Source organism: Gorilla gorilla, chromosome 5, assembly GCF_029281585.2.
Source record: "Gorilla gorilla gorilla isolate KB3781 chromosome 5, NHGRI_mGorGor1-v2.1_pri, whole genome shotgun sequence".
Classification (NCBI taxonomy): domain Eukaryota; kingdom Metazoa; phylum Chordata; class Mammalia; order Primates; family Hominidae; genus Gorilla; species Gorilla gorilla.
In genome coordinates this window covers 113,438,880-113,463,261 of record NC_073229.2, presented here as the reverse complement: position 1 = coordinate 113,463,261, position 24,382 = coordinate 113,438,880, and the positions used below count along the sequence as shown (strand labels likewise).

The window sequence follows — 24,382 nt, the reverse complement described above, 5'->3', positions numbered from 1 at the left end:
TGATCTGGAAAGAGAGCGTGAAAGAAAGAAGAGAGAATCACTCCTTTGCCGTCACCTGGTTTAGAGGAAGGACTGACCAGGGCTGTGTCCTGGGCTCCAGCTCTGGGTGCACCACCCTAGGTGGATGGTCAGAGCAACTCTGTCCTCCACTGGCTGTGAATTGTCTTTCTAAGGAGGGAGGCTTTGTCCCAGGGTGGGTTCTGCAGACCTGGACTGAAGTAAGGAGCATCATATTTGGCAAAGATAAAACCAGCATTTAAAAGTTTTGACTATATTTGTCTTAGAAGTATATTTATCACAAAACCATTCTTATAACATCACAAGAATTTTTTTTTTTTTTTTTTTTTTTTTTTTTAAACACAGGGTCTCACTCTGTTATTCAGGCTGGAATGCTCACTGCAACCTCAACCTCCCAGGCTCAAGTGATCCTTCTGTCTCAGCCTCTCAATTTGCTGGGACCAGAGGCGTATGACATCACATTCGGTTATTACATTTTTTTTTTTTAAAGAGACGGGGTCTTGCTATGTTGCCCAGGCTGGTCTCAAACTCCTGGGCTCAAACCATTCTCCTACCTGGGCCTTCCAAAGTGATAGGAATACAGATGTGAGCCACTGCACTCGGCCAAGAAATTAAAAAAAAAAAATCATGATCTTCCACTACTCAACACAATAATTTTCTTTTTCTTTTTTTCTCATCACACATTTATTTATTTATTTATATTTATTTACTTATCCTGGGTGAGATTCTTATTTATTTTTAAGACTTCTATTTTAGGTTCAGGGGTATACATGCAGACTCGGTATAGAGGTAAACTTGTGTCGCAGGGGTTCGTTGTACAGATGATTTTGACACCCAGGTACTAAGCCCCGTACTCAACAGTTATTTTTTCTGACCCTTTCCCTCCTCCCACCCTCCACACTCAAGTAGGCCCCAGTGTCTTTTGTTCCCCTCTTTGTGTCCATGTGTTCTCATCACTTAGCTCCCACTCAGAAGTAAGAATACATGTGGTATTTGATTTTCTGTTCCTCCATCCAGTTCCATCCATGTTCCAGCTAAAGGACATAATCTCATGCTTTTTGTGTGTGTGTGTGTGAGACAGGGTCTTTGTCACCTAGGCTGGAGAGCAGTGTCATGATCATGGCTCACTGCAGCCCTGACCTCCCTCCTGGGCTCAAGTGATTTTCCCACCTCAGCCTCCCAAGTAGCTGGATGTGGCACCATGTTGCTCAGGCTAGCCTTGAACTCCTGGGCTCAAGTGATCTGCCTGCCTTGGCCTCCCAAGTGCTGGGATTACAGGTGTGAGCCACCACCCCCAGCTGATCAAATTCTTTTTTATGGCTGCAGAGTATTTCATGGTATATGTGTATTACATTTTCTTTTTCTTTTTTTCTGGAGAGCAATGGCACAATTTCAGCACACTGCAACCTCCACCTCTCGGGTTCAAGTGATTCTCATGCCTCAGCCTCCTGTGTAGCTGGGATTACAGACATACACCACCATGCCCAGCTCATTTCTGTAGTTTTAGTAGAGACAGGGTTTTGCCATGTTGGCCAGCCTGGTCTTGAATTCCTGGCCTGTGATCCACCTGCCTTGGCCTCCCAAAGTGCTGGGATTACAGGTGGGAGCCACCATGTGTGGCCATACCACGTTGTCTTTATTCAATCTGTCACTGATGAGCATTTAGGTTGATTCCATATCTCTGCTATTGTGAATAGTGTTGCAATGAACATGCATGTGTCTTTATGGGAAAACAATTTACATTCCTTTAGCTATATACCCAGTAGTGAGATTGCTGGGTAGAATGGTAGTTCTGTTTTTAGCTTTTTGAGGAATCACAACACTGCTTGCCACAATGGTTGAACTAATTTATATTCCCATCAACAGTGTATAAACGTTCTCTTTTCTCTGCAACCTCACCAGAATCTGTTATTTTTTGACTTTGTAATAATAGTGATTCTGACTGGTGTGAGACGGTATCTCATTGTGGTTTTGAGTTGCATTTCTCTAATGATCAGTGTTATTGAACTGTTTTTCATATGTTTTTTGGCTGAGTGTATGTCTTCTTTTGAAAAGCATCTGTTCATGTCCTTTGCCCACTTTTTTTCTTTTTTTTTTTTCTTTTTTTGAGATGGAGTCTCACTCTCTCACCCAGGCTGGAGTGTAGTGGCACGATCTCAGCTCACTGCAACCTCTGCCTCCCAGGTTCAAGTGATTCTCGTGCCTCAGCGTCCCAAATAGCTGGGATTACAGGCGCACGCCACCACACCCAGCTAACTTTTGTTTAGTAGAGACGGGGTTTCATCATGTTGGCCAGGCTGGTCTTGAACTCCTGACATCAAGTGATCCGCCTGCCTCATCTTCTCAAAGTGATCCTCCTGCCTCAGCCTCTCAAAGTGCTGGAATTACAGGCATAAGCCACTGTGCCCACTTTTTGCCTACTTTTTAATGGGGTTTGTTTTTTCTTGTAAATTTAAGTTCCTTATAGATGCTGGATATTAGATCTTTGTCAGATGCATAGCTTGCAAATATTTTCTCCCATCCTGTAGGGTGTCTATTTACTATGTTGATACTTTTTTTGTGCAGAAGCCCTTAAGTTTAATAAGATCCCATTTCTCAATTTTTGGTTTTGCTGTAATTGCTTTTGGCATCTCCATCATGAAATCTTTCCCACTTCCTGTGTCTGGAATGGTATTGCCTAGGGTGTCTTCCAGGGTTTTTATAGTTTTGAGTTTTATACTTCAGTATTTAATCCATCTTGAGTTGATATTTGTATATGGTGTAAAAAACGGGTCCAATTTCAATCTTCTGCATATGGCTAGCCGGTTCTCATAACACCATGTATTGAATGAAGAGTCCTTGCCTTATTGCTTTTGTTGGCTTTGCATAAGATCAGATGGCTGTGGGTGTGTAGCCTTATTTCTGGGCTCTCTATTCTGTTCCTTTGGTCTATGTGCCTGTTTTTGTACCAGTACCATGCTGTTTTGGTTACCATAGCCTTGTAGTATAGTTGGAAGTCAGGTAATGTGATGTCTCCAGCTTTGGTTTTTTTTTTTTTTTTTTTTCCTCCTTAAGATTGCTTTGGCTATTTGGGGTCTTTTTTTGATTCCAGATGAATTTTAAAATAGTTTTTCTAGTTCTGTGAAGAATATCTTTGGTAGTTTGATAGAAATAGCATTGAATCTATAAATTGTTTTAGGCAGTATGACCATTTTAATGATATTGAGTCTTCCTATCCATGAGCATGAAATGTATTTTCATTTCTTTGTGTCATCTCTGATTTCTTTTTTTTTTATCTGACAGCAATAGATTTATTAAGTATCCCTGAAAATATAAACACAAACCAGTAAAAAACAAATCCATAAAATGTCAGGCCTGGAGCTGCAATAAGACAGAGACAGGAGCAGCACACATGTGGCCTAGGTGGGGAGGACGGGTGTAAACACTGCAGGAGGGTGGCAAGGGAGCCCTAGCGTGAGTGGCAAGCTGGTGGGGGAAAGCTGGGGACAGTGTCGACAGCAAGATGGCTCTGGAGTTCAGACACTGCTGGCCTTGGCACCGGCTGCCACCTGCCCCTCACTCCAGCTGCAAGCAGCTTCACTTGGGGCCCTGGGCCTCCAATTCCTCCTCCTCATCTGTGAACATCTCACTCTCCTCCTGGGCCATGAATTCCTGGTACGGCTGGTACTCGGACACCAGGTCATTCATGTTGCTCTTGGCCTCGGTGATCTCCGTCTCGTCCATGCCCTTGCCCATGTACCAGTGTAGGAAGGCCTTGTGCTGGAACATGTCCGTGAACTGCTCTGAGATGCTTGAACAGCTCCTGGATGCCCGTGCTGTTGCTGATGAGGGTGGAGGACATCTTGAGGCTGGGGGGTGGGATGTCACACATGTCCACCTTCATGTTGTTGGGGATCCACTCCACGAAGTAGCTGCTGTTCTTGCTCTGGATGGACAGCATCTGCTCGTCAACCTCCTTCATGGACAGGCAGCCCTGGAACACGGTGGCCACTGCCAGGTAGCAGCCGTGGTGCCGGTCGCGGGCAGCCATCATATTCTTGGCGTCAAACATCTGAGGGGTGAGCTCGGGCACGGTCAGGGCCCGGTAATGCTGGTTGCCCGGGCTTCATGCCTGGCATGAAGAAGTGCAGGCGGGGGAAGGGCACCCATGTTCACCACCAGCTTGTGCAGGTCCGCATTGAGCTGGCCCGGGAAGCACAAGGAGGTAGTGATCCTGCTCATGGTGGCCAACATCAGGTGGCTGAGGTCCCCGTAGGTGGGCGTGGCCAGCCTGAGGGTGCTGACGCAGATGTCTTAGAGCGCCTCCTTGTTGATGCAGTAGGTCTCATCTGTATTCTCCACCAGCTGGTGGATGGACAGCGTGGGGTTGTAGGGCTCCACCACAGTATCTGACATCTTGGGCGAGGGCACTACGCTGAAGGTGTTCATGATGCAGTTTGGATACTCCTCATGCATCTTGCTGATGAGCAGCGTGCCCATACCCGAGCTTGTGCCCCCGCCCAGCGAGAGGGTCAACTGGAAACCCTACAGACCGTCGCAGTTCTCACACTTCTTCCGCACATCCAGGATGGAATCCACCAGCTCCGCACCCTCCGTGTAGTGACCCCTGGCCCAGTTATTGCCGGCCCCACTCTGACCAAAGATTAAATTGTCAGGCCTGAAAAAATGTCCAAAAGGCCCCGAGCGGACACTGTCCATGGTCCCGGGCTCCAGGTCGACGAATGGCCCGAGGCACATACTTGTGAGAAGAGGCCTCGTTGTAGTAGATGCTGATCTGCTCCAGCTCCAAGTCCGAGTTCCCCACGTAGTTGCCGCTGGGGTCTATGCCATGCTCATCACTGATGACTTCCCAGAACTTGGCCCCGATCTAGTTGACGCACTGGCCAGCCTGAATGTGCACGATCTCCCTCATACTGGGCGTGTCTGGCAGGCGGCTGCGGACGGGCAGGCGGGCTGGGCTGGCGGGCTGGGCTGGCTGCTGACATCTCTGATTTCTTTGAGTGGTGTTTTTGCAATTCTCATTGTAGAGATCTTTCACCTCCCTGGTTAGCTGTATTCCTAGGCATTTTATTCTTTTTGTGGCAATCATGAATGGGATCTCATTCCTGATTCAGCTCTAGGCTTGACCATTGTTGGCATATAGGAATGCCAGTGATTTTTTACATAGATCTTGTATCCCAAAACTTTGCTGAAGTTGTTTATCACCTGAAGGAGCTTTTGGGCCAAAACTATGGGGTTTTCTAGATACAGAATCACATCATCTGCAAACAAGAATAGTTTGACTTCCTCTCTTCCTATCTGGATGCTCTTCATTTTGTTCTCTTTCTTGATTGCCCTGGCCAGGACTTACAATACTATGTTGAATAGGAGTGGTGAGAGAGGGCACCCTTGTCTTGTGCTGGTTTTCAAGGGGAATGTTTCCAGCATTTGCCCATTTAGTATGACGTTGGCTATGGGTTTGTCATAGATGTCTCTTACTATTTTGAAGTGTGTTTCTTTAATACCTAGTTTATTAAGAGTTTTTAATATGAAGGAGTGTTGAATTTTATCGAAAGCCTTTTGTGCATCCATTGAGATAATAATGTGGCTTTTGTCTTTAGTTTTATGTGATGAATCACATTTATTGATTTGCATATGTTAAACCAAACTTGCATCCTGGGGTTGAAGCCTATTTGATTGTGGTGGATTCACTTTTTGGTGGGCTGCTGGATTTGGTTTGCAAATATTTTGTTGAGGATGGTTTGCCTCAATGTTCATCAAGGATATTGGCCTAAAGCTTTCTTTTGTGTGTGTGTGTGTTTCTGCCAGGTTTTGGTATCAGGATGATGCTGGCCTCATAGAATGAACTGGGGAGGAGTCCCGCCTCCTCAATTTTTTGGAATAGTTTTAGTAGGAATGGTACCAGTTCTTCTTTGTACATCTGGTAGAATTTGGCTGTGAATACATCAGGTCCTGGGCTTTTTTTTTTTTTTTTTTTTTTTGGTTGGTATGCTGTTTATTATTGATTCAACTTCAACTTCGGAGCTCATTATTGGTCTATTCAAGGAATCAATTTCTTCCTGGTTCACTATTTGGTTTGGGGTGTGTATGTGTCCAGGAATTTATCCATCTCTTCTAGGTTTTCTAGTTTATGTACACAGAGTTGTTCATGGTAGTCTCTGATGGTTATTTGTATTTCTGTGGGGTCAGTGGTAACATCCCCTTTGTCATTTCTTTTTATTTTATTTTATTTTTTTTTTGCGACAGAGTCTCACTCTATCACCCAGGTGGTGCAATCTCCACTCACTGCAACATGCGCCTCCTTGGTTCAAGTGATTCGTGCCCTAGCCTCCTGAGTAGCTGGGACTACAGGTGTGTGCCACCATGCCCAGCTAATTTTTGTATTTTTAGTAGAAATGGGGTTTCACCATGTTGGCTAGGCTGGTCTCAAACTCCTGACCTCAAGCAATCCACCCACCTCAGCACCCCAAAGATTACAGGTGTGAGCCACTGCACCTAGCCCCCTTTCTCATTTCTAATTGTGTTTATTTTGATCTTCTCCCTTTTCTTCTTTATTAGTCTAGCTAGCAGCCAATCCAACCATTTTCATCCAATTATAGCCTTTACCAAGGTAGAATGCTGTCCTGCCCAGGAGGGCATCCACTTTCAGAAGGCTCCAGAAGAACCTGGTCCTCAGGTCAGTCTACCTGTGAGGATCTGGCGTGTGTGTGGAGGGTCCTTCAGCCCTCCTCCTCCCCTGGGCCAAGAAGGAGAATGGAGAAAAGGTGCCTAATAGGTAGATCTTGCAGGGAGTAATCGCCCAAATCATCTCACTCAATGCATTGAAGAGCCGATGGAAAATAGTTTCTTGCTTGTCTTCACAGTCACTTACATAAGAAGAACTTTGATGTGACCCAGATCCGGAAGGGAAAACCTCAGCAGCTTCTCAGAGTGGACGAGCACGACTTCAGCATGAGGCCCGCCTTCGGAGGTAGGACTGTTCTTTCTTGATGCCAGGTGGGAGGTTGGCCCCAGGGATGTGAGGTGCTGCCCTCTCTGGCTCCCTCTGGCACAGCCCTTCCTCAGATGGTGCAATTTTCCCACTCAGATAAACCCGAATCCATTTCCTGAGTCCCTAATTTTCCCAAGGAGAAAAGAGCAGGAAGTAGTGGAGAGGGCCGTTGACTAAAGAGGGCCCGCCAGTGACTAAGCCATTTACATTCACAAAGGAGACAGGCCCTGCAGCTGCCAACTTTTTTGTCCTACAAAAATAAGAGCAGGCAAGGAGAATCAGAACACGAAATAGCTCCTCTGTCATTTTTATAGAGGAAGAGGCCCATGAAGGCAGAGGTGCCCAGGATCCTCAAAAGTCCTAGTGTGGCCCTGCCTCTGCACTATTTTGGCACGTGTGTGTGTCTGGGTGTGAGTGGAATTCTGAACAAGGCATTGTAACTTTGTTGCCATGACTACCTGGGAGTTTGCTGTTTTGATGGAGTCACCTGTTTCCCAGTGCAGCAACAACAGCTTAACTCAGTACAAAGATTCCTTGCACACCTGCCCCCAAAGGTGCTCTGTTACTCTTGGGGTCAGGGAGGGGAGGCATGGCCAGTGGGTGTCCTTCCCAGGAACTAGAGAAATGCTGTGGAGAAGGGGGACAGTGTCTTAGTCAGTTCTGGTTTTCACACAAAACACCATAGACTGGGCAGCTTATAGACAATGGAAACGTATTTCTCGTGTTTCCAGGGGCCGGAAGTAAGATCAAGGTGCCGACAGTTTCCATGTGTGGTGAGGGCCCACTTTCTGTTCATAGACGGTGCCTTCTCACTCTGGGGCAAGGCAGCTCTCTAGGGCCTCTTTTCTAAGAGCACTAATCCCACTGGTGAGGGCTCCACCCTCAGGATCTCATCACCTTCCAAAGGGCCCACTTCCTAGTACCATCCCATTGCGGGTTAGGATTGCAACATATACGTTTGGCAGGGACATAAACATTCAGGCCATATCAGCTGGGAAAGGAGTCAGTCATCTGCTCTGACTAGGCAGAGAGTGGGGTAAGAATAGCAGAATGTATGAGATCCCTGGGCCAACTTTCCTCTCCTCTTGGGGAAACTGAGGCACCAAGAATTTCAGTTGATGAACCTTGGCCAAGACAGACCCAGGCGGGCTGGCTTCCCTTTCTCCTTTTTCTCTGCCCTTGATCCTCTAGTAGGTCCTATCATTCTGGGGCAGTAAAAAGGAGTAGCTGTGACCTCCAGGCAGGTCACCAATCCTTTGAGCCTCCATTTGTTTGTTTATAAAATGGGGAGAGTAATCCCCACATATGGGGTTGTTGTCCAGATTAAACAAGATAATGTATGTAAAACCCCTGACAGACATTTGTTCCTGTCCCCTCTGAAAAACCCAGCTGTCAGACCTTCCTCTTGTGTGACTGTTAAGGGATTAAGAAATTAATTTATCCCAGAGGCCTATGCATTTTAAAAGGCCTCAAAGCCTCCCACTAAATTCCCTGAGCTCTGACACCTGCTAAGCAGAAGGAGAAAAGCAGGTGGCAGATTACAGGCCTGTGACTCATCTCCCTCCCAACCGCAACCTGATTGACGCCCACGGAAGGTCAAGAAGAGGCCACCATATTTCTGGTAGCTCTTGGGTTTCCTCGGGGATTCGTCATGGGCAAGCCTGCCAAGGAATTTTACGAAAATAAAGTTATACTAATAAGCAGCTTTAAAATAGCTGCATCTGCTCCAGGAAGTCTAAGCAAGGCATCCCCAAAAGCAGGAAGCTCCACTTTTCTTGCACAGCAACAGTTAAGAGTATAGAGGGGTACAGTGGCTAGGAAACACAATAACCAACAATAACATGCATGACAACTACCACTTTTTTTTTTGAGACAGAGTTTCACTTTGTCACCTAGGCTGGAGTGCAGTGGTGCAATCTCAGCTCACTGCAACCTCTGCCTCTCAGGTTCAAGCGATTCTCCTCCCTCAGCCTCCTGAATAGCTGGGATTACAGGCATGCACCACCATGCCTAATTTTTTTGTATTTTTAGTAGAGACAGGGTTTCACCATGTTGGCCAGGCTGGTCTTGAACTCCTGACCTCAAGTGATCCACCCACCTCAGCCTCCCAAAGTGCTGGGATTACAGGCGTGTGCCACTGTGCCCAGCCACAACTACCACTTTCATAGAGATTTTTTTTATGCCAGGCACCATTCTAATCGAGATACATATATATATATATAAATAATCTTATTTTAATCCTCTCATCAGTTCTATGAAGTAGATACTATTATTGTCCCCAGATGAGGAAACTGAGGCACAGAGAGGTGAAGTAAATGTCCCAGGTCAGCTGAGGTTGGACCCCCCTCCTAACTGGGTCCCTTTCTTGTCTCCTACTTGCATGTCTTGACGCAGAGCTGACATATCCATTAGGCGGCATAGGCACACTGCCTGGGGCCCACAACAAAATGTTTTTGCTTTATCTTAAAATAAGAAAAACAAACTTTTAAGCAGAAGTTGTTTTAATATATACTATTAATATGTTCATCATTAAACCAACACAATCATAAAATATGCTTTTTGATATTTTTTTATAGAGGAAGAGGCCCATGAAGCAAAAGTGCCCAGGGTCCTCAAAAGTCATAACGTGGCCATGCCTCAGTGTGGTCTTTTGTGGGTGTGCACCGAGTGTGGGTGCTATTCTGAACAATGTGTTGTACCTTTTTACCCAAGGCTAGTGATGCTATCAGGAGCCTGGGCCATCACCTGGTCAGTACCTTCAGTATGTAGAAGAAGAGCCTGGGGTCCCAGGAGTTAGGTGATGGCCACCGAACAGCCAGAGGCAGAACTTAGGTTTCTTTTGTGACATCAGCTGCAAAACCGAAAGCCTTATGAAAATGCTTCCACCAGGAGCTAGCTCTTGGAACGGCAGATGAAATCCTGCCATGTTCTCAGAAACCCTGACTCTGAGCAGAATGCTGCAACATGCCACAGTCCCCATCAGGCTGCTCCTTCCTCAAGCCAGTTCCAGGAGGAAAGTGGACTTCTTGTGGTGTGACCACTGCATCTGCTGGGCCCTTCTGCGGGGCCCTCCAGAGCGTGGAGGGTCAGGACTGCTCCCTGCCCCTGCCTGGGTAAGCTTCTGACCCTGGGGAGGGCTCTGACTTCGGGGAAGCTGGTAAGGAAAGAGGCATCACCTTCCATAGAAGTCAAGATCTCAGCCACCACAGCATAGGTGGGGGCCACTCCTCCTTCCTTCCAAGCCTCCTCCCCATGGCAGTTGGTCCTCTGGGCACCTGTGATCTCCTGCAGGGCTTTCCTGGATGCCCAGATGTCACTTGGATGAAACGGGGGGAGGAGAGCACACAGTGAGGTACCAGGGCTCCCTGCCTCCATGAGTCCATAAATAAGACACCCAGAGTTCTGGCCAGCCAGGCAAGATGGGATGATCGCAGGACGGGGATTCCCACTGCTTGTGCTGTCAATGATCTTTATAACCTGAACCCTATGGGAGCATTTGAAGATGGCTTAGAGCCAAGAAGCCTTCCCTGCAGGTGCTCCTGGGTGTCCCCATTTCACTCAGCACCTCATGAGCAGGTCTCTGTGAGAAAGGAGGCTGCACAGACAGCACAAAGGTGACTCTGTGCAGGTGATAGAAGGTGTCTCATTCCCTGGAAGCAGCCCCTGACAGGCTTCTAGTTAGAAGTAGAGCCTGGGCCCCCAAAGTAACCAAAACAGCATGGTACTGGTACCAAAACAGAGATATAGACCAATGGAACAGAACAGAGCCCACAGAAATAACACCACACATCTACAACCATCTGATCTTTGACAAACCTGACAAAAACAAGAAATGGGGAAACGATTCCCTATTTAATAAATGGTGCTGGGAAAACTGGCTAGCCATATGTAGAAAGCTGAAACTGGATCCCTTCCTTACACCTTATACAAAAATTAATTCAAGGTGGATTAAAGACTTAAATGTTAGACCTAAAACCATAAAAACCCTAGAAGAAAACCTAGGCAATACCATTCAGGACATAGGCATGGGCAAGGACTTCATGTCTAAAACACCAAAAGCAATGGCAACAAAAGCCAACATTGACAAATGGGATCTAATTAAACTGAAGAGCTTCTGCACAGTGAAAGAAACTACCATCAGAGTGAACAGGCAACCTACAGAATGGAAGAAAACTTTTGCAATCTACTCATCTGACACAGGGCTAACATCCAGAATCTACAATGAACTCAAACAAATTAAAAAAAAATCCCATCAAAAAGTGGGCAAAGGATAAGAACAGACACTTCTCAAAAGACATTTATGCAGCCAACAGACACATGAAAAAATGCTCATCATCACTGGCCATCAGAGAAATGCAAATCAAAACCACGATGAGATACCATCTCACACCAGTTAGAATGGCCATCATTAAAAAGTCAGGAAACAACAGGTGCTGGAGAGGATGTGGAGAAATAGGAACACTTTTACACTGTTGGTGGGACTGTAGACTAGTTCAACCATTGTGGAAGACAGCGTGGCGATTCCTCAAGGATCTAGAACTAGAAATACCATTTGACCCAGCCATCCCATTACTGGGTATATACCCAAAGGATTATAAATCATGCTGCTATAAAGACACATGCACATGTATGTTTACTGCGGCACTATTCACAATAGCAAAGACTTGGAACCAACCCAAATGTCCATCAATGATAGACTGGATTAAGAAAATGTGGCACATATACACCATGGAATACTATGCAGCCATAAAAAAGGATGAGTTCATGTCCTTTGTAGGGACATGGATGAAGCTGGAAACCATCATTCTCAGCAAACTATCGCAAGGACAAAAAACCAAACACCGCATGTTCTCACTCATAGGTGGGAATTGAACAATGAGAACACTTGGACACAGGAAGGGGAACATCACACACTGGGGCCTGTTGTGGGGTGGGGGGAGGGGGGAGGGATAGCATTAGGAGATATACCTAATGTAAATGACGAGCTAATGGGTGCAGCACACCAACATGGCACATGTATACATATGTAACAAACCTGCATGTTGTACACATGTACCCTAGAACTTAAAGTATAAAAAAAAAAGTAGAGCCTGGGCCCAACCCACCCAAAGTGCCGGCCCAGCCTAACACCCCCTTCCAGTAGCGCCCACCACACTAAGCAGGTCATTTGAGCAAAGATGTCCCTCAATATCCTCAATATTGTTGTGGACTATGTCCTCATTCCCATCTTATTTCTCCAAGAGGGACTTACTGTGGAATGGTGTTTAAAAGTAGTTGATAGAGGCTGGCTGTGGTGGCTCATGCCTGTAATCCCAGCTCTTTGGGAGGTCGAGGTGGGTGGATTACTTGAGGCTAGGAGTTTGAGACCAACCTGGTCAACATGGTGAAAACCCATCTATATTAAACACACAAAAATTTAGCCTGGTGTGGTGACACACGCCTGTAGTCCCAGCTACTTGGGTGGCTGAGGCATGATAATTGCTTGAACTCAGGAGGCAGAGGTTGCAGTGAGCCGAGATTGCACCACTGCACTCCTGCCTGGGCGATGAGTGAGACTCTGGCTCAAAAACAACAACGAAAAATTATCATGCTCAGACTATACCCCAGACTAATTAAATCAGAATCTCTGGGGGTGGGACCCAAGCACCAAGTTTTTAAACAAAATATTTTTTAAAAATTAAAAGTAGTGGAGAGAGAGAGGAATCAGCTTAGGACTAGATACCCGTTGGGTGACCTTTTTAGTCTAGAAAGAGAAAAGATTAAAAATCTGTCAGCTTCCTAATAATCCCATGGATCAGTTGAAACAAAAATACCTTATCTAAGCAACCAGCTGTTTGATTAGGTAGTATGCCCTGGTTAGAACCTCCAGGGGCACAGGGTTTCTCCTCCTTTTGCTGGGAGAAATGCTGCAATGCTGATTTTCTTTTATTTCTTTTATTTATTTGAGACATGGTCTCGCTCTGTTGCACAGTCTGGAATGCAGTGGCAGGATCAGAGCTTACTGCAGCCTCAACTGTCCGGGCTCAGGTGATCCTTCCACTTCAGCCTCCTGAGTAGCTGGGGCTATAGGCGTGCACCAACATGCCTGGCTAATTTCTTATATTTTGTGTAGAGACAGGTTTTCGCCATGTTGCCAGGCTGGTCTCGAACTTCTGGGCTCAAGTGATCTGCCTGCCTTAGCCTCCCAAAGTGCTAGGCATGAACATGAACCACTGTGCCCAGCCCTGATTTTCTTTTAAATTTCATTTTAAAAATTCTGGAGAAATATATAATATAAAATTGACCCTTTTGCCCATTTTTGAGTGTACAGTTCAGTGGCATTAAGTATATTCACATTGTTACACAACTATCACCACCATCCATCTCCAGAACTTTTTTCATCTTTCCAAACAGAAACTCTATATTCATTAAACAAGAATTCCCTATTTCTCTCTCACCCCTTCAGCCCCTGGCAACCACCATTCAACTTTCTGTCTCCATAACTGACTATTCTAACAACTTCATATAGGAATTATACTACTTTTGAGTGGCTTTTATGACTGGCATATTCCGTCTAGCATAATGTCTTCAAGGTACATGTTGTAGTATGTGATAGAATTTCCTTTTTTTAAAGGCTGAATATTCCACTGGATATGTATACCACATTTTGTGTATCCATTCATCTGTTGATTGACATTTGTGTTGTTTCTTCTTTTTGGCTATTGTGAATAGTGCTGCTATGAATATGGATGTGCAAATATCTGTTCAAGGCCCTACTTTTGATTCTTTTGGAAATATACCCAGAAGTGGGATTGCTATCATATAGCAATAGATGAGCATATATATATATATCATGTTCTCCACATGATCTTGGAGGGTGAAGGAATCCTAGCTGCGCCCTGTCTGACAAAATCTTATCCTTAGTATTTAATTTAAATCAGAATTCAAATTCAAGTTAAATTCTCTCTTTAGGAAGTGATATTGATAAAGTTGAGAATATTGCCATCCCCCAACACCATGGCCTTAATCTTCCAGCATCACCTCTGGCTCTCCCATATCTCTTAGGCAGGTTCACTTTCCAAACACCCCTTCCTCAGCACTGCTCCCTCTGAAGCTTCAAGGCTTCCCCTGTTCTACAGGATGCAATGCAGCTGGATGTCGATACCTCTCCGCAGCCTGGCCCACTGCCTCCTCTGCTCACTTCCTCTCTCCTCCCAGGCAAGGCCTCTTCTCTCCTAGCATGCTCTCTGGCCCTGCACATCTGTGCTTCTTTCTGCCTGTGAGCATTTGTTCACAGCACCCCACTGCATGGTCTTGCCCCTTCTGACGGACTCACCATACCTAGAGCCCAGCTTAATCTCTTTCCTCTTACATGAAGCATCTCTCGGCTGTTTTGAACTCAGTATATGACCTTTTTTTCCTTTGACATCATTGATTCATTCTTTCAGTCACTTATTGATTAATTAGTTTGTTCACAGTGTAGTGATTAAAAACATTAGCTGGGCACGGTGTCTTACGCCTATAATCCCAACAATTTGGGAGACTGAGGCGGATCTCTTGAGGCCGGAATTTGAAACCAGCCTGGGCAACACAGTGAGACCTGGTCTTTATAAAAAGTAATTTTTTAAAATTAGCTGAGCTTGGTGATGCACACCTGTAGTCCTAGCCACTTGGGAGGTTGAAGTGGGAGGATCACTTGAGCCCAGGAGTTCAAGACTTGCAGTGAGCTATCTGTACTCCAGCCTGGGCAACAGAGTAAGATGCTGTCTCTAAAAATCAAAATAAAAATAAAACATGGACACTGGGTTTCTAGTTATCTACTCCTGCATAATAAGCCACCCTAAGACAGTGACTTAAAATAACAGGCATTTATGTATTTGCTCACAAATTGGATTGACCGGGCTCAGCTGTGCAGTTCTCACTGGGTCTCTCATGCAGTTGTAGTCAGATGGTGGCAGCTGATGGGGTCCTCTCCAAGGTGTTTTCATGCTTGTGTCTGGTGCCTGGGCTGAAGACCCCAAAGCTGGGGCTCCTCAGGCATCCTGGCATCATCCCCCCTGCTCTCTCTCACTGGTTTCCTCCTTTCCTCCTTTTCCACTCTCTGGTTCCCCTCTCTCTGATCCCCTCTAGCCCTCCTTTTTTTGTCTCTGCCCCCACCCCACCCCAAGTGCTTTTCCCCATTGGTCCTCCCCTCTCTGGTTTCTCTGTGATCTCCATGGCAACTGAAGAGAAACCAGCAGATGGAAGTTTGCAGCCATCATCATTCCTGTTGAATTCTGTTCATTGAATTGATTACCAAGTCTCACCTAGGTTCAAGGGGAGGGGAACTAAACCTCATCTCTTGCTAGGAGAAGTGTTAAAAAATTTGCAGAGATGTTTGAAAACCACCACTCTGAGGCAATACTACCTTGGGAAGTCCAAACCTCAGCTCTGTCTCTCACTGTGTGGCCTCAGGCATGTTCTTGAGCCTCTCTGTTCCTTAATTGCCTCATAAAGTGGGGATAATTATAGCACCTGTTCAGAGGGGAGTTCTAAGAATTAAGTGAGTAATGTGTGTGATGTCTCTAGCACAGTACATGGCATATAGGAAGTGCTCAGTAAACAATATTTTTATTTATTAAGAATGTTCTGCATAACACAGGGCAGTGATTAAGCACAGGGCTCTGGAGGTAGACCACTGGGGATCAGCTCATGGCTGTGCCTCCCTCTAGCTGGGGACTCAGTCACCTTCTAATCCTCAAGTCCTCACCTGTGGAATGGGGGTGATATCAGCACCCACCTTAGCCAGCCGTTGTGAGGATGGACTCAGATGTCCCGCTGGAAGCACTTAGCGCAGCCTGGCCAGCGCAGCCAGTGTGTGCGAGGCGGCGATGGAGGTGGGGGTGCACACAGCACTGCAAAGGCTCCAGACGCAGACATGACAAAGACACGGGCCCTGTTCCTGAGGAGCTAGTGGGCCTGTGCCTTCTCGACACAGCTCCTGGCTCTGAGGGTCTCTCTCAGGGCAAAGACTTGTACTGCTTCTTAGGTTTCTGCCTGGTTGCTTCCCCAGCTGGACTGTCTCCAATGTGATGCCTTCTGAAGAACTTTCTAGGGTCATTCTGTCACACAACTTTCACCTTGCTGGCTACTTTAGCACCCAAGTGTGCTGCATTTGGGGTGCCCAGATTGTGAGCAGAGACCCTCGTGCCCCCTTGGCTCTCCTGGTGCTTTATTCTGTGGCCTCTTCCCTAGAGGAGGTTTGACCCCTGGACTTCCAAGTCACAGGAGACTGGTCAGCAGGGCCCCGGCTGCCATGCCTCTGGTCCCACCAAGGCTCACGGAGCCGACTCAGAGCAAGGGCACTGGCTCACTTTGGGGCAGCAGCCTCCTTTTTGAGCTGCTTCTTGGACTCCCTGGCTCTGCCTCTCATCTTCCCCACACTGGGTGAGGTTAGTGCTTCACTGCTACATTTTAGGAGAAATGGGATGGGGTACAGGAGCTGGAGAGAAGCTGGTCTTCTGGGGCTCCTCGGGCTTCTTCCCAGGGGCTTCTACCCTTGAAGGAGGGGACACCTCTGACCCTTCCCCAGCTTCCCTCTGGAACACAAGCCGTAACCTGACACCATGACATGCTCCTACTTGCTCCTTCCATTAAAATTAAACTTCCCTCCCTGCCCTGTGTCCCACACAGCCCCTCCTCTGCAGCCACCCACCCTCGTGGCAGTCTCATTCCTTTGCCTGGTACTTAAGGACCCCATCCGTGTGGAGGTGACCATCGAGGTCACCATGCTCCTGAAGGACTGGGCTGCTGGGCAGTGGGGCAGGGCTGGGTCCCATTAGACAGGTCTGTCATAGTTTTTTTTTCATTTTGTTTTCTGCTTTGAGGTATAATTAACAAATAAAAATTGTATATATTTAAGGTATACAACTTGATGCCTTGATATGCATATATATTATAAAATCACCATAAACAAGCTTATAAATGTATCACCTCACATAGTTACCATTTTCTTTTGTGATGAGAATGCTTAAGGTCTACCCTCTTAGCAAATCCCAGCTACTCAATACAGTGTTGTTAGTTATAGTCACATTGCTGTACATTCGATCACCAGAACTTACTCACCTTGCATAACTGAAACTTGTACACTTTAATCAATATTTCCTCATTTTCTTCATCCTCCAGTCCCTGGCAACCACTGTTCTACTCTCTGCTTCTGTGAATTTGACTATTTTAGATTCCACGTCTAAGTGTGATCATGCAATATTTAGACAGGTCAAATTTAAGAAATTGGCCAGATATTCCCTGGAGATCTCTTGTAGGCATTGAAAAACATTTAGGCCATAGGATTTGGGTCAGAGATAGGCCCAGGAGGAAGACTGTCATCGGCTTTAGGGTGAGAGTTGGTTGTTGGGGGTGCGGGCGGGGAGCTGAGTATCTGCAGAGAAGAGAAAGGGCCCAAGGCCCTTGGGAGGGAGAGGAGGAGTCGGGCAAGAGCTGTGTCACAGAGACCCCAGAGGGAGGGAGTTTCAAGCAGGGCACCCCATGGAGAGAGGTCAAAGAGGCCGAGGCCTAGGAAAAGTCTTGCCACTCAGCAAGGGCAGTGGGGAAGGAGGGGGCGCGCCGGTGGGAGATACCCATAGCTGGTCCAGATGGGATGTTGGAAGTCTGACAGCAAAAAGGAAGTGGCCACCAGGACATGGCAAGTTGTAGTCTCACTCCTGAATGTCTCCTTCAAGGTCGGTAATCCAGGGGTTCTCAATTTGAGTGTGGATCAGCATCACCCACCAGGCTACCTTAAACCCAGACCCCTGAACACATCCCTACAGTGTCTGATTCATCAGGCCTGGGGAGGGGCGGCCGAAGAATTTGCATCTCTAAGTGCCCAGGTGATGGTGGTGCTGCTCTGGAGGGAGGAGCCACAGATCGAGTGCAGCCTCACCCACTCCCCGCCCTCAATCGCATGCTCACATGTGGTGCTCATCACCTGTTTAGGAGCCGGCCCTCACCATGAGAAAAATCAGGCCTATTTCTAAACTGAAACGTTCGATTACCCCCACCAAGGGAAAAAGAGTCATTGCCAACAGTTCAAATTAACTCAAACTTTGCAAGAAGCCCTTGAGGAAAGGAACATGCAGCAAATGCAAAGTCAAGCCATATAACCCCAGTAACAACAATTCCCCTGCGCCAGCAATGCCAGGGCAGCTGGGCCCAGTCTGGCCACTCCTTGGCTATCCCATGGGGAGAAGCCCAGGTGCTGCTGGGTACTGGATGTTTTCCAGCCTCACAGAGGCAGGGCAGAAGGCACCTCCTTCCTCAGGGATGAAGAATGTCTGAAATGTTTCCCCACACAATTAAGCTTAGAGTCAGTGGAAAAGGGCAAGGCTGCCCACAGGCAAACTCGTTTTCACAGAGGAGAGGGATACGGGGCTGTGTGCCTGGGGAGTTGGCTGTGGACAGGGAATTTTGAATGTTACGCTGAGGTAGTCCATCAACATATTCTTTATAGTTTATGCAGGGGTAAACTGTTCCGGCCCTGTTCCAGCACACTCCCTAGTCCACCTCAGACACTCTCCTAAAAAATTTTTGGGAGGTAAAACATTGTATTAATTTCCTCTAAGTTTTATAACAAATTATCACAAATGCGGAGACAACACAACACAGATGTATTATCTTACAGTTCTGTGGTTCAGAAGTCCGGAATGGGTCTCGCTGGGTTAGAAGCAAGGTGTCAGCAGGGCCATGTTCCTTTCTGGAGGTTCTAGGCAGCATCCATTCTCTTGCACTTCCTGGGTTCTAGAGGCCGTCCACATTCTGTGGCTCCTGGCTCCCTTTCTTTGTGGTCAAAGCCAGCCAACAGCGGGCTAAGTTGTTTAAACATGGCATCACTCTGACCTTCTCTTCTGCCTCTCTCTTCCACATTTAAGGATACTTGTGATTACATTGGGCCCACCTGGGTACTTCAGGCTACTCTCCCCATTGTAAGGTCAGCTGATTCGCTACCTTAATTATCTGCACATGTTCTTAGTTTTCCTTTGCCATGCAACCGCACACATCCCCAGGTTCTGGAGGTGAGGATGTATAAATCTCTGGGGCATTATTCTGCCTACTACCGACATATATACGTAAAGTGCACAAGTCTTAAGCGTATAGCTTGAATTTTTACATATGTAAACAGTTACCCTTGAAAACACTATGCAGATCGAGATACAGAACTTCCCAGCTCCCAGAAGGCTCCCTCACACCCCCTCCCAAGGTACCCTTGGTACTTCCCAAGGGTAACCATTTTTCTGACCTCTGTCTCCATGGACTAGTTTTGCTTACTCTTGAACTGCATGTAAATGAAATCATACAGCATGTGACCCTCTCTCTTGAAACAACCCCAACCATCTTTGGAGTGGTGGGACCATCGGAGAGTTTGCATCATTTTGAGGGCCAATCTGTCTCTCTGAGGCTCCTACGTATACCACCTTGAGAGCTGTAATTATGGTGCTACTCAGAAGAAGTCTCTCTTCCACATGACTATCCTTCAAATAGTTGAAGACTGTTTTCCGAAAATTTTTAATTTTTACAAGATCAATAATCCATGCCCTTCAATAGACTCTAATATAGTGTGATCGTGAACGTGCCCACCCCATACACTTCTCCCTGGGCCTGTGCTATTCACAGGGAGCTCTTGGTTCCAAACGCTGTCCCTGCTGGATGTACTTGGCTCATGTAGAGCCAGGGGAATTATCCCTTCTGTTTTTCTAGATGCCTATAAAAATCTTTTTCATGTCCTTCCAAAGCTATTTTATGCATATGAAATATGCATATATATATCCTCCCCACCCCACTTTCTAGACGATTGTGCTATACATACTCTTGTATGGCTATATATACTCTCGTTGTTATTGTACTATACATACTCTTCTGTACATTGGTGTTTTTTTACTTAGCACTATATCTTGGGACTCTATCAGCTCATATACAACTTCTTCATATTTTTAATGGTTTATTATTCCACTGTATGGATCTATCATACTTTATTTGCCAACTGTCTTATTGAAGGATATTTAAATTGTTTCCACTATTTTGCTATCACAAGTCATATGTATACATGTCATTTTTAAAATTTTGTACATCTCTAATTTTGAAAATCATAGGATTCTCTAAATAGATATGGAAAAAACTCTGGATAAAGAACACCTATTGATGACAAGAATCCTTGGCAAACTCTCCTTACAACAAGCAAAAAAAAATTAAAATCCAGTAGAAAAATGTGCAAAGAACAGAAACGGGCAATTCACAGAAGACGAAATCCTGGACCAGAAACATAGAAATGATCAGACTCATTGGTAATTAGAGAAATAAAAATGAAAACACTGAGAAAGAACTTTATACCTATCAGATAAGTGAGCCTTAGAAAGCTGAATCATGAAAGTCTCTGGGCTTTGAGGAGTCCGTCCTCAGCTAGTGAGTGTGACCATCTGTGCAGCACACAGGATGGGGTCGGCACCGTAGTCACCAGTTCCACGTGTCTGCCCGAAGTCAAGAACACGGAGCTGCACAGTATCGTGGGAATGGGAGAACTCTGGGAGGGGCTGGGGAAGTGAGGATCTGGAAGGGGGAGACTGGTGAGCAGACAGCTGCCACTCTCCACTTCGGTCTGAAGCCTGTTGAGCTGGGCAGGTTGACCTTGTGGGAAGCCCCACTTCGGGCTGCCTCTGTGGGCCTGGTGGTGGGCTTGGGCTGCTGTTGGATAGAAGGCCTTTCCAGGATCCCATCCCAGTTTACCTTGCCACACTTTCTCCCAAACAACAAACTTTTCCATGCCCTATGCTACTCCTATATATTTTGCTTCCGACTCCACAAACAGTCGCATCTTCATGTCATTTCATGGTGACAAGGATAATGGTGGATATTGAAGCAATGTGTCTTCATCATCAGAAACCTCTAGTCCAAATCACCCTGGACTCTCATAGCAAGAGCCATGTCAACTTAGTCCATTGGGGTTTTTCACTGTGAAGATAAAACATCACTTCTGCCATCAAGGCAGAATTGTGAGATGGAATGCCTGGATGCCTGAAGAGGAATTCCTAATGAACAGGAAGAGGACATGGCAAGCCCAACTCGTGGGGAGCTGTAGGGGAAGACGACAGATGGGTAGACATAGAGGTCAAATGCACGTGTCCTTGCTTCCTTCTGGAGAGCAAGATCAGTATGTGAGGGAGCCCAAGATCTCTGTGGGTGTGGTGGAGGAGGGGGGCTGGTGGCTCGCTGGCTGGGCCTAGCATGGGAGGTTGCATGTGTGTGTGAGAGAGTGTGTACATATGTGCCAGTGTGTGTGCACGTATGCAAGCGTTTGCTGCTACATTGAGTATGAGGAAGGAGTAGTAATGCAGTCGTGATGGAGGGAGGTGGCTGGACGGATGAATTGAAGCTGAGTGACTGCCCCCACCAGGTCAGAGAGGGGCATGACAGCCTTCTGAAGTCCATGAGTGCTCAGTGTGCAGTAAGCAGACGCGGGTGCTGAGATGGACAGCAGACCAACATAGGCTCCAGTCTGGACCCAGAGGCCCTAGCGTGAGAGGATTTCCTTGCTGGAGGTCAGAGGACCATGGATTTGCCAAAAGACAGATGGGATCCTTTGGACCTCAGCAGACACCAGTCTAGACAAGCGCTTAGTGGCAGAGACCAGCCAGCAAGCAAGGATTCAAGGGCCCCCTTTTGCCTCTGTGCCACAGGTCATCTACGGTGGGAGGAAATCTGAAACACTTTAAAACCTGGACTACACGGAGCTGCTGTTCATTACAACTTTTCCACACTTAACAGACATCTTAACAGACATAAGGGCTTGTGAGATGGATCAAAGAAACTGCCTTTAAAAAAAAAGTGCACATCTGAGAAGTGTGGGGGAATGATCTACTTGCCACACTACACTTATGCTCGTCACACAATCTGAAGTGCCCTTCTTCCTCCCGCTACCTGTTAGAAGTAACTAGTGCTTCAAAGTCCAACCCAAATGCAGCCCGTTGGTGATGCTTTCTCCAGTGCCTGTGGCCTAAATTCAGCAAAAGCTGTCTCTTGTGTGAAATGTTCTCCAATGCCTTTCGTTGGACTTCACTGATCCTTCCTCTGGATCATATTATGAATGCTTCTTTTTCACTTCTGTGATGTGTCCTGAAACAGAGTCAGTTGCTCCTCTCCATGGATTTTAAGCTCCTGGAGGAAGGAACTGTGGCCTATGCATCTCCATATTGTGAATTGCAGTCTGCTCAGGGCTTGGTCTGGTGGACACAGTCAGGACAGGTATGAACCACTCAGTCAGTGCAGGCACATGGACCCTAGGAAGCACTGACACATGGAAGGTCTTATTCAAATTCATCTCTGATGTGGATCTATTTCTTTAAATATCGTGACACTTAAAATATCAAATTCAGAGAAACAGTGAAAAATCGTTATTACTTATTTTTGCTTCAATTCATTTTACAAGTTTGACAAAATTTCATCCTAAGGCGAAGCCTTGTGAGAGAGCCTGAAGAATTCACTGAGCACAGCATTTCTTTGGGAAAATCCTTGCTGTGTTCTTGTTTCAGTGTAATGTGGCAAGTTCTCCTTGACTGATAATCCAGAACTTCAGAAATAGTTTTTAAAAAATCTCCATAATAACTGAGAGCACACATTGCCGACAATGACCAACTTTTCTTCAAGTGTGGCTCACAGATTTTTCTGCTGCTGGCTTCCACCTTTTATTCCGTGGCACAGGTTGGAATGCTCTATTTCCGCCCACTCTGCTGGAGCTGAGCAAAACCGCATTCACCCATGACAGCAGCGTTGGAGCCCAGGGCCAGGAGACAGTTCAGGACCCTTGTTAGGGCCTGTGGAGTCTAGGGGCAGCAGGCAGTAAGCTGGCATGGCAGGCAACCCATCTTGGGTGCCTGTGATCCCCTCAGGAAATCAGATTTGCAGAGTGTGACCCTCAGTGACATAGACACCAGTGCTAAGAGGTTGGCAGAGTCATTCCTTCCTCCAATGTGTATTCAGCCCCCTTCAGACCAGACTGTCTGCTCTGTGAGTGCTGAGGGAAGTATGGGAGTAAGAGCCTCAGGCTCTGTCCTCTAGGTAAGTGAGTTAGGCCATAATAATAATGACAATGTTGATGTAACTATGTGTGTGTATGTGTATATGTATATGTATGTATGTATATATATATATATATATATTTTTTTTTTTAGACTAAGTCTCTGTCATTCAGGCTGGAATATAGTGGCACGATCTTGGCTCACTGCAACCTCCGCTTCCCGGGTTCAAGCGATTCTCCTACCTCAGCCTCCAAGTAGCTGAGATTACAGGCATGAGCCCCCACACCTGGCTCATTCCTGTATTTTTAGTAGAGATGGGATTTTGCCATGTTGGCCAGGCTAGTCTCTAACTCTTGGCTTCAGGTGCCCCACCTGCCTCAGCCTCCCAAAGTGCTGGGATTACAGGCGTGAGCCACCACAGCCAGACAATGTAACTATTTATGGAGAACATCTTATATGTCAAACCTTTCCATGGGCTTTACATGGATGAGCACATTTAATCCTAATGATAGCCTGATAACCATATGAAGTTGGTACAATTATTATACCTATTTTAGAGATGAGGAAACTGAGGGAAAGAGAAATTATGTATGTACAAAGTCACACTACTAAGAAATGATAGTGACAAAATTCAGATACAGGCAGTGTATCAGTGGGGTTTTTTTTTTTTAACTTTTTTTGTAGCTGGCATAGTGGCTCACACCTGTAATCCCAGTGTTTTGGGAGCCTGAGGAGGGAGGATCCCTTAAGGCCAGGAGTTCCAGGTTGTAGTGAGCTATGATCTTGCCACTGCACTCCCACCTGGGTGACAGAACAAGACCCTATCTCTAAAAATAAACCAAAAAAAAAAAAAAGTTTTTTGAATCACAGTCCTTTGAAAGTCTGTTTCCCAGAATAGTAATTAAAAATATCTGCTTCTCTCTGTCTCTGTCACACACACACCAGAGTGAGCACACACCCGCATGCATGCACACACACACACGCATGCACACTTTTTTTATATGCAGTTTCAGGGTGTTCACAGAATCCCTTCACCGGTCTTCAGGGACTCCATGGACACAGGGCTCCCCGCTGCCTGCCTCACACAGACAATCTCAACACGAGGATGATGGTGGATAACAGAGCACAAACACAAGCAAACTGTCAGGAGCAGCTGTGGGTGGCATGAAGGACACCCAGAGAGGGGATGCAGGGCCAGGCCGGGGATCTGAGAGACAGAAAGACGGCTCCACCCTGCTCGGGAGCTGGCTTCGTCTTGCAGCCCATGCACAGGGCATGGTGGTTTCTCGGGCTTATCATCCACTTCTTGGTATTGGTCGTTCTTGGTACTGGCCCATACTGTGAGCCACAG

At 46.4% G+C, this 24,382-nt stretch overlaps 1 protein-coding gene and 1 pseudogene across 1 annotated transcript in view; one reads left to right on the top strand and one right to left on the bottom strand.

The window, feature by feature from the left end:
* The window catches only part of GABRR2 (gamma-aminobutyric acid type A receptor subunit rho2), a 57,590-nt gene that overhangs the window by 8,641 nt on the left and 24,567 nt on the right, over positions 1-24,382 (top strand). The window contains exon 2 of the mRNA XM_004044403.4: positions 6,882-6,988. Within this exon, the coding sequence (XP_004044451.4) occupies positions 6,882-6,988 (107 nt within the window). The remainder of the gene's footprint in view (positions 1-6,881; positions 6,989-24,382) is intronic.
* LOC101138710 (tubulin beta-3 chain-like) lies at positions 3,595-4,930 on the bottom strand (annotated as a pseudogene).